Genomic DNA, 14,596 nt, shown 5'->3' with positions numbered 1-14,596 from the left:
TAAACCAGCCTTGTCTTTTGTATTCATGGCTTTTATTGTAGCTTTTTGAGCTATCAGAGGATGCCAATACATTGGTTAATTTTTATTGTGGTCTTTAACTCCTAAAACTTGACTCCTTACCTCATATTGTACAGATCCCAAGTCAATCAGGTCTCCTGCCACTGTGAGGCTCCCTGTGGAGTTATCCAGTGCAAACTTGCCATCCCCTCCACTATGGATGAAGTACTGAAGTTCTGCATTCAGACCCTTGTCGGCATCGGTTGCTGTTAACACCACTACTTCAGCACCAAGGACAGCGTCCTGTCAGAAAAGTTACACATCAATTTTGCTGGATCAACAATGGCACGATGATCCCAGAAGGGCTTGTCATTTTGTTCACACCATTCTGAATAGACTGAAGACCTTTATTGTACATTTTTGTCCCACTGAGCTAAGCACAGGTCACATTTTAACAATAATATACAATGTATATACTTTAGATGTTTATATAAACATCTAGTATACAGTAATTTTTACTTCTCCTCTCGTTTCTTGGTAATTGTATAAATGTAGGTGGCTAAATGATTAGCTAGAGTTGGTTGATTCAAGGCTGTAATTAAAAATTAATAGCCTTACCTCAAAACCTGCATGCCACTTTATAGCATATTTCCATGTACCTAAATCTATCTCTTTATTCTTCTATAGAAATGCAGTGACTCACTAACCTCTGGGACAGCAGCTTCGATGTTTGTTGGATCAAAGACGGGAGCGTTGTCGTTCTGATCCACCACGGTGATGTTGACTGTTGCCATGGCTGTGAGAGCTCGGGTGCCGTTAACTGCCACCATGATGGACAGGACAGCAGAGGATTGTGGGATATCTCCCAGGCTCCTGTTGGTTGTGATTGAGCCTGTTGTCTCATCTATTCTGAAATAACCTGGAACAGAATAAAGAGGAATGGTTTGATTATTGGTTATTTGATTATTCCTGCTGTTAGATACATTTTGAAGATGGTTCCTGGCCTTTCTTGAGTATTCACTCTCTTTTTTGGTGACTTTTACCAAAAGCTATTTTTAATGGTGCCTGGCCTTTCTTGAGTATTCACTCTCTTTCTTGGTGACTTTTACAAAAGCTATTTTTTGGACTCCATGAATAGTTTCGTCACGTTGGTAAGTTACTAAATAAAAAGATTTTTTTTCCACAACCAAGAGGTTTATTTAGCTGATGTTTTGATGACCGTCTGTTACCTTCCTCAGGGCAATTCTGACTGGTTTACAATGCACTACAGCACAGGTGTTGCTGCAATAAATATACATATACATATACATATATAAATATACATGAACGCTAGAACTTTTTTTCCACAAAGCCTGCATTACGACTTACCTCCAGTGTTGCCGTTGAGTATAGAATATCTCAGTGGGTAGTTGACACTCTCCTCTGTCACGTACACTGCTGTTGCCATGACAACAAAGGATTGTGGAGGCAGGTTCTCAGGAATCGTTACGTCGTACAAGTCTTTGGAGAACAGGGGTAGGGACACATTGGCAGGCAATACATAGACAGTCACCTGTGATGAAAGAAAGAAGTTAAACTCATTCACTTCTACAGACTAATATAATACATTAGGTGTGGCATCAATTTGGTTCCTACAAAGACAGATTGCAGCATTGTATTCATCACCTTTGAAATAAAGAAATAACAACATATGTCAATGAAGGTAAGACATCCAAGGTAATAAGATATGCATTTATTTGCATTATCAATTAATATTTTGTGGTTATAAGCTTCTTAAACTAGAGATCTCACTAGTGTCACTGATGAAAGGCAGTGGGTGCTACCTGAAACTTCTGACTGTTTCCAAAGTCATATCCAGTTGCTTGAGTAACTTTTTTGGAGTACAATAGTAAAATTTATGAAATTGAAGAAGGCATTGTTATACTAGAACCATTTGTGGTACGTACTCAAATACTAATTGTCCAATTCTGTAGCATGTCAAAAGGCAGCAATGAAATGAAACATTATATCATCAGAACAATGTATTATAACAGTTATCTAAAAAAATGATAAGCCACCCAGAACCTACCGTTGTAGATCTAGTCATGGGAGGGTTTCCATCATCAGTTGCTGCCACGGTGAGGATGTGTTGGAAAGTGTTGGCACTAAGAGGGGCAGAAACACTGACCACCCCCATTTGGTCAATGGTAAAGACCCCCTGCTCATTGCCAGCTGTGGGGAACAAACCACACAGGACTTGTCACAAGGGAGGATTTTGTCTCTTTAACCTGTTAATGTTGATACATTTAATTTCTGAAAATTTTCAGATAATTGAGCTATGGGTTCTGTGATATTGCTAATGAACACATTTAGGTCTATAACTTTGGAATAGTAGGGTAACTATGTAAGCTATGTATACTATATTACCATTTCCATTAGTATGTAATCCACATGGGGAACCAAGTTACCAAACTAGTTTTTCACACATCACTAATTAACAATGCACTTGCCTGTGATATTCAGGGTTATGTTATCACCATCAGGGTCAGAGGTCAGGATTTGAGCCACTTCAGTCCCGACAGTTGCGTTCTCCCTCAGGACTTTGAGATACGGTTGCCTGCTGTATCGTGGCGCCCGGTTTACATGCACAGTGAGGTTGGCATTGCTATCCAGCAGGACACCATCTGGCACGAAGGCTGGTGGGTTGTAAGCCTGCACACTCAGGGTGTAAGTGTCAACACTTCCCAGCCTGGCAGCAGTTTTCACAGTGCCTAGTTGAGCTGTGAGAAATACAGAAAGATGTCTCTGGTTGTCCATCGTCTTCGATGATGACAGAAAGATGTACATGTATGAGAAAACACTAGGAGAAAAAAATGCATGCTTCTAGTTTATTGTTATCTTGTAAAGAAATGCAACTGAATTGTTTACAACAGTTTCTTATATTAGGTCATTAGCTGATACTAAAATGAGGGCTTTAGCATTGATATGTGCACATTTTGTGGTGATCTGGCTTGTAAGTTATTGGAATTCTAATTGTTCATAATATTTATATACTCACTTTCCACAAAGAAAGTATCATCATCATTTCCCCCGGTGATGGAATAGTATACCAGGTTATTCAGCGGACCAGAGTCTGGGTCTGTGGCACTGAGTAGAAACACCTGGAAAGGTGAAAGAAAATTGAAATCTGCTGTCAGATTTTGATATTATTTTCTAACACATACAGTTACATTTTTGTTAACACATACAGTAGTACAATTTTTTTCATCCTTTACACAACTTTTTTTCAAGCACAATGTTTCTCCTAGGTGTGTGGATTATAAATAAAAATTTCAATTCAAACCATCTGTAAAAACACTCTAGTCATGTAAAACACTAGCAAAGGGTGTGATTCAAACAAAGAACTTTGCTGTGAAATATTGGATTTCTTTTCAATGATAGTTAATGAGTGTATATTCAGTTGCAACAGACAATAACCACATTGTTAATTGAGATGAGCCTATGCCTGTTCAGACTTACCTGGCTACCAATCCTCACTGTTTCCCCTATGTACACCTCAAAGGAAGAGTTAGAGAACACGGGAGGGCTGTCATTGATGTCTTCCACAGAGACAGTTACTAATGCTGTGGTGTTTCTTGCTGGGGAGCCCATGTCTGTGGCCTGAGAAAAAACAAAGAATTTCAAATGATTGCACTCTACTCATACAAACCAATTTTATCCATTCTTTAAACAATGTTGTTGTTAGGTCCTTGAGGAAAGAAAATCTAGTAATGATCTGTTCTGTATAGAGACATGAAAATGTAGAAGATACAACATACTAAACTCTAATTATACATGTGTCGCTCTGTTCTTGGTGCTGAAAGACTAAAACAAATGAATTATGGTATTTTGTCATTTGTACAGTACACAAACTTCCCTATGCTAACAAAACAGTTGTTAGATTGAAGTGTAGATGATCAAACATACTGAACCCTAATTATGCATGTATGTCTCTGTCCTCGGTGCTGAAAGACTAAAACAAATGTATGACGGAATTTTGTAATTGTAAGGTCTAATGATAAATCTTCCTAGGCTGACAAATTCTAGAGCATTGAGCTCATTATAAACTATTACTTTAGAATCCCAACAAACTTGCCATGACTGTGATGTTGTATCCTGCCATTTGCTCTCTGTCCAGTTGGCCTGTTGTTGTTATCTGTCCTGTTGTATTGTCAATGCTGAAGACATTACCTGCAACGAGATATAAAAAAAATCTGTGAATTTATAATTCACAATGCTGAACTATTTGGCAACTACAGCAACATGTCTTGTTTTTAAATATACTTAGGCTTTTGAAATGATATTATAGTAGAAGAAAAAGAACAAGGTGAAAAAGAAGTGACAACTTGAAGTAAACTGCTAGAATCTATTCGTCCCAATCTAGGAGCTATCAAAGGGCTACTAGTTTATTTGTTCCACTAAAAATCATAGGGTTGGACATTGGAGAAAACTGTTTGAATTGATTACTGCTTACCATTGTCACCAGTTATCCTGTACATGACCTCCCCATTCTTTCCCTGGTCCATGTCTGTTGCAGTTACAGTGCCAACTACACTGCCATGTGTGGCATCCTCAGACACTGTGAAATGGTAGGAGAGACTCTGGAACGTGGGATCCTGGTCATTGATGTCTGTGACTGTAACTTCCACCTGAAAGCAGGGAAAATCTATGGTGAATGTGGATATTGTATTGTGCAAAAGTCGCAGACATCAAAATGGAATGGGAAGATCTGGATTAGCAAATGGGAGAAAAGATCTACCTTTCAGTCTAAAAGCATTATACACAGTGTAAAGGATAGCCTTACCGTTGTATATGCTGTGTGCTGAGGGATCTTGTCGTCTGTTGCTCTCACTAAAAGTTCGTAGGAGTCTCTTGTCTCCCTGTCCAGACTGCTCTTGATTTGTACTGTAGCCTGAGGAATGGAAGAGATAAAACAGAAATATGTACAATCAGGTAGACACATGTATATTGTACATCAAGAGGGCTTTCCCTTCTTTTTCTCATTACTTGTATTGAAAAATCTTCAACATTGCAAAATATAGCAGCTAGCGTCCGTAGTCCAGTGGTTAGCGACCGTGCCTCTGGACCAAGAGTTTGGGAGTTTTAACCCCGGCTTTTGCCACTTGACCAAAATGCACACTACTGGATGGGGTCGCAGCCCTTAAGATGGGACGTTAAGCCATGGTCCACTGTTCATTGCGCTTGTCGTAAAGGGCTAGGGAAATTTTTCCAACACAATGAACCTGTAAATACTGTACATAGTATCTGTCTTCTCAGTGCTCAACGCAGTTCAGTCTAAGGACAGTCTAAGTTGATGAATAGAGTTTTGAAATTTTTTTTGGCACAACCAGTGGGAGATTAGTGAGCTGAAACTGCATGAATATCACTTATAAACTACCTGCATAAGGCAGGCAACTCTTAGCCTGGTGACATTGGATAGCTTTCCTCACTTTCCAGCTCTGTACAAACACTCTGGTACATGGAAGGACTTACCATGTTGTCACCCTGCTGTAGTTCAAACGTGTCCAACCAGTTCAACAGTTCAAAGCTGATGACAGTGTCTGGGTCTTCTGATGATGCTGATATGTTGAAGTCCAGGGGGGTTCCTAGACAACAAACACAATTTTAGATGTACTTTACCAGTTCCAAGGACAGGGGCATTTATGTTAGAAGGGATGTATTTCAGCACCAAGGACAGGGACAGTTTTGTTAGAGTGGACATGTTTCAGTACTCCCTGTGTTGATTAGTGTGCTTTATACCTTGTTTTACTATAAAAGTTTTACTATCTACTACCTTCACATCTATGGGGTAGAACTAGAACCAAACCAAATAAAGGCAAATGTGGTAGAAATCAACTTTTGAGGTATTGCTAATGATTCAATGATTAGTTCAGTTACTCTTTAGCTGTCCAAAGAAATCAAGGGCTCTCAAAATTCTCCTATCCTCAATTATTGTATGCTCCTTTGAAATGGTATAAGTGTATGCACACCTGTCTACTGTTTAAGTATTCCTCTCACCTGTAGCTCTGTCCTCCGCCACTCTGACATTGTATGTGGAGTTCCCAAACACGGGTGTGGCATCCTTCACATCTCCTACTGTGATGAACACCTCAGCTTCTCCACTCAGTCGAGGGTTCCCATCATCAGTTGCAATCACCTTGAACCTACAAAAACAAAATCCACCATATTTCTCACTGTGCATGATACATGACTTGCATTGAATTACAAGAAGTGCTAAGCCTCTGTCTAAGCAACAACAGATGACAATGTTAATTAACTGCAAAAATTGTGATATGGAATGTACATATGTATAACAATAAGCCATCCAATGCACACATTTAAAATATTGTGTTAGGTAAACAAGATGGCACGTTATGCAGCTGGTGTACTGTGCCAAAGGGCAGTTATACTGAATGTACCGCGTTGATAAATCTAATAAACATACCGAGTTACATGTATTATGACAAGGTACAGTAGCTATGGTGTTATACCAAAGGACAGTTATACAATACATATAATTATACCCGGTATACAGATACAGAAGCAAGGTATTATTTTTCACTGCACACAAAAGTAGTGATCGTAAAAAACATATAAATGATTGATTATTTTTCAAATGTTAACCTACCTGATGGTAGTACTGTTTGTTTCATTAGCCAGCCCAGAGATGAGCCCCTCTTCTGTTAACTTCTCCACTGTCAGGATCTCCTCTATTCTGACCAGCCCATTAAGTACACTGAAGTACTTTGTACCATTCCCTCTCAGACTGTAGCTTAGCTCTGCATTAGTTCCCACATCAGCATCTGTTGCAAATGTCTCTGCAACAACCATGCCAATGGGAGATTGCTCCAGGATGCTGACATGGTACTGGGCAGGGTTGAACTTGGGAGCATTGTCGTTTTCATCAGTGATGGACACGGTCACGGTGGCATTTGAGTTGAGGGAAGTTGGTGTGCCGTTGTCTTGGGCGATGACTGTGAATGTGTAGGAGGCCACACCCCCTTCTCTGTCTAAGACTTCAGTAGTTGTGATATTTCCTGTTTCTTCACTGATGTTGAAGGGCACTTCTTGACCTGTAATGGTTGATCCCCAGAACTGTCAAACTTTATTGCTCAAGACTCAAACTGTACATGGCCTCTGAGGATGTAATACTTTTTTTTAAACAGGCAAAAATCAAAATGCATTCATGGATGTCATTCATAGAATGAAATCAGTGAGGCCTTGATTTAAAGTTGTATCTGTATCTGTATCAGTATAGCCGGTATAACCGCCTTTCGGCGTAACACACCAGCTTCGCAGGCACGCGGCGCGGCGGCAGCTGGCTATATTACACCGATCGACTTGTAAGCTATCTATAAGCATTGAAATTGTCAAAGACACCACACACGTATCTGAAAGCTAGAAGTGCTACTCACCAGATGGGTCCAGGTAATACTTCACTTCCCCATTCATACCCTCATCTGTATCTTCTGCAAAGACTGTGCCAACTAATGAGCTGGCATTCATGTTCTCTGACACTTGGAAGTTGTAGTGGGAGGAGTCAAACTCTGGGGCATTGTCGTTAATGTCCATGACAGAGATGGTTACTGTGGATACTGCATATTTAGGCTCCTCTCCACCATCAGCAGCCACAACTGTGAGCATGATGTTTGGATCTGGTAGGGACTCGTGATCCAAGCTTGCAACAACTGTGATGTTACCTGCAAGAAAAGAAGAGGGCACAAGCATGCTTTATACTTATAAGCAACATTTAGAAGTCAGAGCTGAGAGAATGCAATTATTACAAAATATACCTCTTGGGCTTGTGACTTCCATAAAGTATGGACTCATGGTAACATCTGTGCCCATAATATCACCATGGTCCATAATATCGCCACCTTGAGAAACATTGTGCTTAAAGATATTTTTACTGCAACATGCCCTAGGTATGTACATTTGATGTGTGAAGGAGTGCATACTAAAAGTATGTTGCAGTAAAAATATCTTTAATCACACTGTTTCTCAAGGTGGCGATATTTTGGACCCTGGTGATATTATGGACACAGATGTTACATCTTCTTGTGTCACAAGCAAAAAAAAGTACTAAAGAATCAAGATGATTTTCTGAACTATGTACTAATTCTACTGATAAGAGAACTTGGGAAAGCTTACCTGATTCCCTATCCACAGCAAATCTCCCATCAGCCCCTGAGCTGAGGTAGAAGGTAACTCTGCCATTGGCACCTGCATCTTTATCGTTAGCAGAAACTTGACCCACAACAGTGCCTACAGCCACACTTTCCAAAACATTGAAATGAGAGGAATTACTTGGGAAAAACTGAGGCGTGTTGTCATTTTGATCCAAAATGGTGACCTGTACTTGGCAGTATTCTACATTTTCACCATCTGAGACTGAGACATTGAGGCTATATTGTGGGGTTTCTTCTCTGTCAAGGGCTTGAGTGGTGTTTAGCAGTCCTGTTTTAGGATCTATGGAGAATGGACTTGTTGAGTTTTGTCCCTGCACAAGTTTGTACTCCAATATTTCAGCAGCATCTTCATGTGTGACTTCAACCTGCACAAAATTGAGAAAAAGAAATCTTAGCATCTAATTTGTGGCAATGGAATAAAACTGAACCGTACTGAATCTTAAATAAAGACTCTTCTATCAATGAAACATTCAAGCATTTTAGCATGAAACCTAAAATTTTGATACTTTGGGTAAGACAGGTTTTACAGTATTGCTCAATTTAGCTGCATTATCACAGTCATCGTCCCATAACCTATCAGACCAAGGCGGTTTAATCTTGGTTAATAGTAGAAACAAAAAGTGCAGAAACAAAGTCTCTTACCTGCAGAAGTTGGGCTGGGCTGGGCAGATTCTCCATCAGTGACACCTGGAAAGGTGTTTCTTTACACTGAGGAGGAAACTCGTTCACACCAATGACAGAGATTGTGACATCTGCCACATCTGACCGAGGAGAGTCTCCACCTATAGAGATTAAAGAACACAAATCTTCAAAGATAGGAACAGATATAAAAAAAGCAAATGCCCTGATATATCCGTAATCACCACCTTTATTTGTCATCCAGTCCTTGGCAATAGAATGCAGGTTCAATCCAAAATAATTTTTCTGTTCGAACAGAAGTACAGAAGGACTTGCTCACCATCTTGTGCCTTTATAGACAGACGATACTCCTGGGTAGTTTCATAGTCCAAAGTCTTGTTGGTCTGCAGAAAGATGGTACCACTTTTGTTGTTGATGAAGAAAATGTCCTCAGTGTTTCCACTTCGGATGGAGTAGGTGATATTACTGTTTGAACCCTCATCCTCATCACTGGCTGTCACCTGTGACGAAACAAGAGCTGTTTAAAAAGCTGTCATTTGCCGGCATGGTGCATTTGCACAACAAAGTTGTATGCAACAAATGTGTTTCTTCTTTGAATAAAGTGATAAGACCTTTGATTGAAATCTAGCTACCCTATATACATGTACATGTACCTTGTGTGTGTTTTGAGTTAGTATGAAGGGATTTTCACTATTGGCATGTAAATAGTTTTGGAAAAGATAACCAGAATCAATGCTTATTACTAAGGTGCAAGCTTACGCATTCCCAATATAGTCTACTGTAATGCATTCACAAATTTGGCAGAATGCCCCCAACCATGGTTAAGAGTAGGTTGACACAAAGTTGACTGGTGTTCCACGAGGTTGGCTACTATTTGGCTGTGTCAATCAAATGTTTCAAAATGTTTCAAACATTTGGGAGTTGGTCGAGAGGTCGGATCATGGTTGGCTGGTATTCGGCTGTAGGTCAGCAGAACACCATCAAAAAACATTTCGGGGGTATGTTAGCAGTGTTCGGGGCATGTTTAAGGGTCAAATTTGACTCAAATGTAACTCAAGTTTGTTAAGATTTGTAAAGAAAGGTAGTCATGGCATATATCTGGTCAGACATCTGAAGAATCTGGCCGGCTGGTGTTTGGGAACAAATTCGGGTGAAATTCGTGAATGTGTGACAGGGGCTTCAGACATACAGTAACACTGTCTTTAGTTCTGTACCTGTAAGATCAGGCTACCACCAGTTGTATTCTCAGGGACATTGGCAGCATATATCTCCCTATCAAACACTGGGGAGTTGTCATTCTCATCCAGAACTTCCACTGTGACTACAGCTGTGTCTTCCTGTCCTACAGGGTCCCTGACGATGACGTTGAATGTGAAGGAAGAGTTTGTCTCTCTGTCCAGTTGGGATGATGTGATGATCTCTCCTGTAGCAGAGTCAATACTGAAATACCCTGTGGGGCGGAGAAGCATGATTTTAGTGTACTTTGGTACACAGGGAAAACATCACAAGGCAATTTGTACAGGAATCTATGTTTCAGCACCAAGGACAGGGACAATTTTGGTCATCTGATTTTGGTCAAAGGCTGTTCCATGGTAAGCTCACTAAAGCTTCCTAATGCAGGGATTACAAATGACATATTGCCAAGACAATATTCTTGTCATGTACATGTATATACATATTAATTTAAAACAACACTATCCCAATGTATTGATATTCTTGGAGGGAAAATGCCAAATATTGTGACGGAAAACGGTTACTGGTAGAATCCTGTGCAGATTTTTGGGGTACCATCCAGAAAATAAAGGACTCATCTTGGGGATGGAACAATAGCAGATTTCATTTCTTAGACAATTTTACTAATGATTCCATTAAAGTTTATTCATGATGTACTGTGGCGTTGAATGAAGAATGATTCATCACATTGTTGCAATGATAACAATGGTCTGCGCTTCATACTCACCCATGACTGAATCTACTATTGTATAATTTAGATTGTCGCCATCTAGATCAGAAGCATGAACCGTTCCTACAAAGCTGCTTTTCCTTTCATTCTGGAGAGAGAAGAAAGAAAGAATGATTGAATCTTTCAGTTATTACCAAACCACTTTTTATTTCAAATGTGGGAAGTGTGAAGCAGCCTATTTGTAGATCGATCTGTTGTATGGAAGCACAAAAGCACAATTCCTAAAATGGAAATAAAAGAATTTACCTCATAGACATCAAAGATGTATGTTGGGTCCTGGAAGACAGGTGAATTGTCATTCTCATTCACAACAAGGATGTCCACAATGGCAATGCTGAGAAAAAAAGACACAAGATCATCAATTCAGGCTAACCTAGCATGCTACCTACATGTAGTTTCAATGACTCGCTCTGTTATGAATTTAGCATAGCTATATTACAAAAGATTCTTCTTTACGAAAGTGTCTAAAGATATTTTTATTCAGGCTACATAATTATGATCTGCATCTAAAAAAGGCATCTCTGTAGCAAATACACTTATAGCAGGATCTTTATCAAGAATTCTTGGTACAATCATGTTAAACTTTATTTCTACACAAAGAGGTTCAAATTTTCAGCGACCACACTCACCTTAATCAGGATAATTAATGACCAATCACTTCCGAACATAAACTCCCCGGCACATTTGATCAAATGCTAATGTCACACATCCGTAAAGTTTCAAATGAATAAGGTGACTTGTCTGTAACCATATCTCAGGTTGTGAGTTAGGGTTTGGAAGTGATTGGTCATTAAATAATTTTCCTGATGAAGGCGACCATGGTTTTGGAATAAAGTTTAACATATTGTACTACTACCAACACAGAGGACATGCTGTAATACATTTATTTTAGTATATATCGAGTATTAAGTCAGTGAAATCTATCCAGCAATAATGACCTTGAATCACTGATAATTTCTTACCTGCTCCTGACTGGAGTACCAGCATCCTTGGCCTCCACAACTAGTTGGTAAGACTTTTTGCCCTGATCATAGTCAAGTGATTTTTGCAAGGTGATCTCTCCAGAAACTTCGTCAATAGCAAACGTCATGTTCTGGTACATGGAAAGAGAAGATGCATTGTAACCTTAAGCTTTATCTCAATATGTAGCACGTCGGCAGAACGTACTACTGCGCCTGCGCAGAACCCCTTATTTTCGCCTTTTTAGTTGGATTTTTGGTCAACGTTGCATCAGAATTCTGCCTGTTGCAGAGAATATTCTTTCCGACATAACGTTTGGAAACTACTGTCAAAATGCTAACCTTATATGAGCAAATACAACCTTATATGAGACATTCTGCCAAAATGCTATGTACAATACATTACGAGTTTCGCGCAGGTGCAGTACGTTCTGCCGACGTGCTTCAATATGTATTGTTCCTGTTGACCACAGTCCCTGAGCCTTGAGATGAGTATGTGACATGAGGTGAAGGGGAGACATTCAGTCATCTAATAACTTTGTGAAAGCTTCGTATATGTTATAGAAAGCACTGCAAGAGCAATGGTAACATCAATGTAAGCAGGTAATTGTTTGAATGAACTTACTCATTATAAGCCTAAGCAGTGCACATAGCTATACATAGTAAAAGATCAATTTCATATAGAACAGAGAATTACTGGTCAGGAACATATTGTTATCAATATTTAGAGAAGCGACAATCACTATATGGATTCAACACACCTGATTGCCAGAGATGATTGTGTAGGTGATGTTCCCATTGTCTCCACTGTCATTATCCGTGGCTGTCACCATGACAACTTGAACACCATCAGCAGCTGTCTCATTAACCCCTACTTCATAAACATCTGCAAATAAATAACAGACAGCAAGCTTAAGGGTTAGTAGGTCAACAAGCTTAAGTTTTGGGAAGACAATCTAAAGTAGCTTGACATGTGTATGAGGTAGTTGTGAGAGTTTAATTGTTCTGTACTTACCTCCCTGCTTCTCTATACAAAGAAGATATTGCCATGTTGACCAGGGAATATATACTGAATCTGATACATGTTGTGATTGTACAGTATAGTGCAGTTATACTCACCTTCTTCGATTCAGCTGAAGGTAATACACCAAATTGTATTCTCTTATCAGTGCTTCTTGTATTAGCTATCTACTATTTAATGCACATTTAATCATGACTGACATTCAGTATGGCAATGGGTTTTAACATTTTGTAATGTCATAGATCTGAAAAAAATAAAATGTAACTTGGATTTCCTCGCATACCTGGTTACAATATATGTGTTGATAGACAAAGGAAAGGTACAGATAGAAAAGACAGGTCATGTATTAAACTACAGCATTGTATAATCAAATTATGATAATAATAAATATGGTACCGTAACAAAACAAGTACAGTAATACACCTTTGGATACTGCTAAATATCACGTCTTGGACATTGTCATATGTCATAATATATATATCATAACTGGTAATGGAATACCTTGTGTGAACTCTGGTGCATTGTCATTAACATCAGTCACCATGATGTTCACCATTGCTGTGGTGTTATACATGCCATCTGTGGCCAAAACCTGTAGAAAAACAAAACAAGACAAGCAAGAGCAAGTTTCAGTCTTTTGCTATAATGATATGGTACGCTCCTAGTGAGAAATTATTTCTCAGTATTAAAATATGTCAAGTATTATATGAAACTATATCCAAGAATTTCAATGAAAGAAGAAGTACTGTAATGTAAAGTAAGTCATTTCACCTGAAGTTCAAATCCAGTGTTGTTACTGGGTGGGTCATAGTCAATCTCCTTCAGTACAGTGATTGCTCCTGACACTGGATTAATGCTGAAGACACTGTCGTCATTTCCTGAGACAATGCTGAAATGAATCTCACTATTGGCTGGGTCCGTATCATCATCTGTTGCATTTACTGTTAGAACTGTGGTTCCTATTGTGATGTTTTCGAAGATGGTTGAGAGGTACTGGTCAGGAGTGAAGACTGGTGGGTTATCATTGATGTCCTGAAAAAATAAATAACTGCGTTCTTAATCCTGATTATGATTGGCAAAATATACTTTAAAAAGTATAATATGATTGCACAATGCAGTGGCGTTTTCAAAATCATTACAACATCACATTATCATAGGAGAAGTAATTATTCGTCAATGCCTAAACTCCTGCCACAAAATGAAGTACATGTCTTAAACATTCATTTCTGTGCCATGTGAACTGGCTCTTAAAATTTCCAACTAAAAGTCATTCTCTCTTCTAACTTAAGGATCTATGAATTGAAAATACACGGTCAATCACATGCATGTACATATTTTTTATTAATGTATATAACTTTGTTATATATATATAATTTATGTAAGAATACAATATGCATATGCATTCTAGCCCTTAACTATTAGTCAGTTGGGCGCTCACCTGAACTGAAACAACCACAGTGGCTGTATTATTCTCCCCAGTACCATTATACAACTCTGTGTTGTAAGCCATGACTGTGAGGTTGTAGGTAGCAGGACCTCCATCCCTGTCCAGTGGAGTCACCAGAGACAATCTTCCCGTAGTTGGGTCAATGTTAAAGACATTTGTGTCTCCTTCAGTGATGACATAGTTGGTGATGTTGTTGGGGTCTGAATCCAAATCTGTTGCCTGGAAAGAGAGGAAACAAGATTCATTTGCTTCTTGCCAAGTGTATTTCTTTTCATTAATTGATTTATTCAAAGGGTCAAGATTTAACCTTATTAATACTTCTTTATGAATTTGTTTTTGAAAAGTGCAAAATAGACAATCTTT

General features: G+C 39.0%; 1 protein-coding gene across 1 annotated transcript in view; it reads right to left on the bottom strand.

The window, feature by feature from the left end:
* LOC109466722 (protocadherin Fat 4-like) overlaps positions 1-14,596 on the bottom strand; it is a 39,489-nt gene that overhangs the window by 9,874 nt on the left and 15,019 nt on the right. Inside the window, exons 21-45 of the mRNA XM_019764482.1 lie at positions 14,225-14,452; positions 13,558-13,818; positions 13,288-13,378; positions 12,527-12,651; positions 11,769-11,899; positions 11,053-11,140; positions 10,804-10,894; positions 10,058-10,293; positions 9,163-9,343; positions 8,847-8,986; positions 8,167-8,569; positions 7,431-7,715; positions 6,644-7,088; positions 6,034-6,179; positions 5,509-5,621; positions 4,820-4,927; positions 4,490-4,664; positions 4,112-4,206; positions 3,496-3,636; positions 3,035-3,137; positions 2,487-2,756; positions 2,066-2,208; positions 1,366-1,549; positions 705-916; positions 121-300 (exon numbers count right to left, since the gene is read on the bottom strand). Of these exons, the coding sequence (XP_019620041.1) occupies positions 121-300; positions 705-916; positions 1,366-1,549; positions 2,066-2,208; positions 2,487-2,756; positions 3,035-3,137; positions 3,496-3,636; positions 4,112-4,206; positions 4,490-4,664; positions 4,820-4,927; positions 5,509-5,621; positions 6,034-6,179; positions 6,644-7,088; positions 7,431-7,715; positions 8,167-8,569; positions 8,847-8,986; positions 9,163-9,343; positions 10,058-10,293; positions 10,804-10,894; positions 11,053-11,140; positions 11,769-11,899; positions 12,527-12,651; positions 13,288-13,378; positions 13,558-13,818; positions 14,225-14,452 (4,575 nt within the window). The remainder of the gene's footprint in view (positions 1-120; positions 301-704; positions 917-1,365; positions 1,550-2,065; positions 2,209-2,486; positions 2,757-3,034; positions 3,138-3,495; positions 3,637-4,111; positions 4,207-4,489; positions 4,665-4,819; positions 4,928-5,508; positions 5,622-6,033; positions 6,180-6,643; positions 7,089-7,430; positions 7,716-8,166; positions 8,570-8,846; positions 8,987-9,162; positions 9,344-10,057; positions 10,294-10,803; positions 10,895-11,052; positions 11,141-11,768; positions 11,900-12,526; positions 12,652-13,287; positions 13,379-13,557; positions 13,819-14,224; positions 14,453-14,596) is intronic.

Source organism: Branchiostoma belcheri, unplaced genomic scaffold, assembly GCF_001625305.1.
Source record: "Branchiostoma belcheri isolate BF01 breed outbred unplaced genomic scaffold, Haploidv18h27 scaffold17, whole genome shotgun sequence".
Classification (NCBI taxonomy): Eukaryota; Metazoa; Chordata; class Leptocardii; order Amphioxiformes; family Branchiostomatidae; genus Branchiostoma; species Branchiostoma belcheri.
The sequence above is the reverse complement of the archived record's forward strand: the minus strand, read 5'-3'. Positions and strand labels throughout refer to the sequence as shown.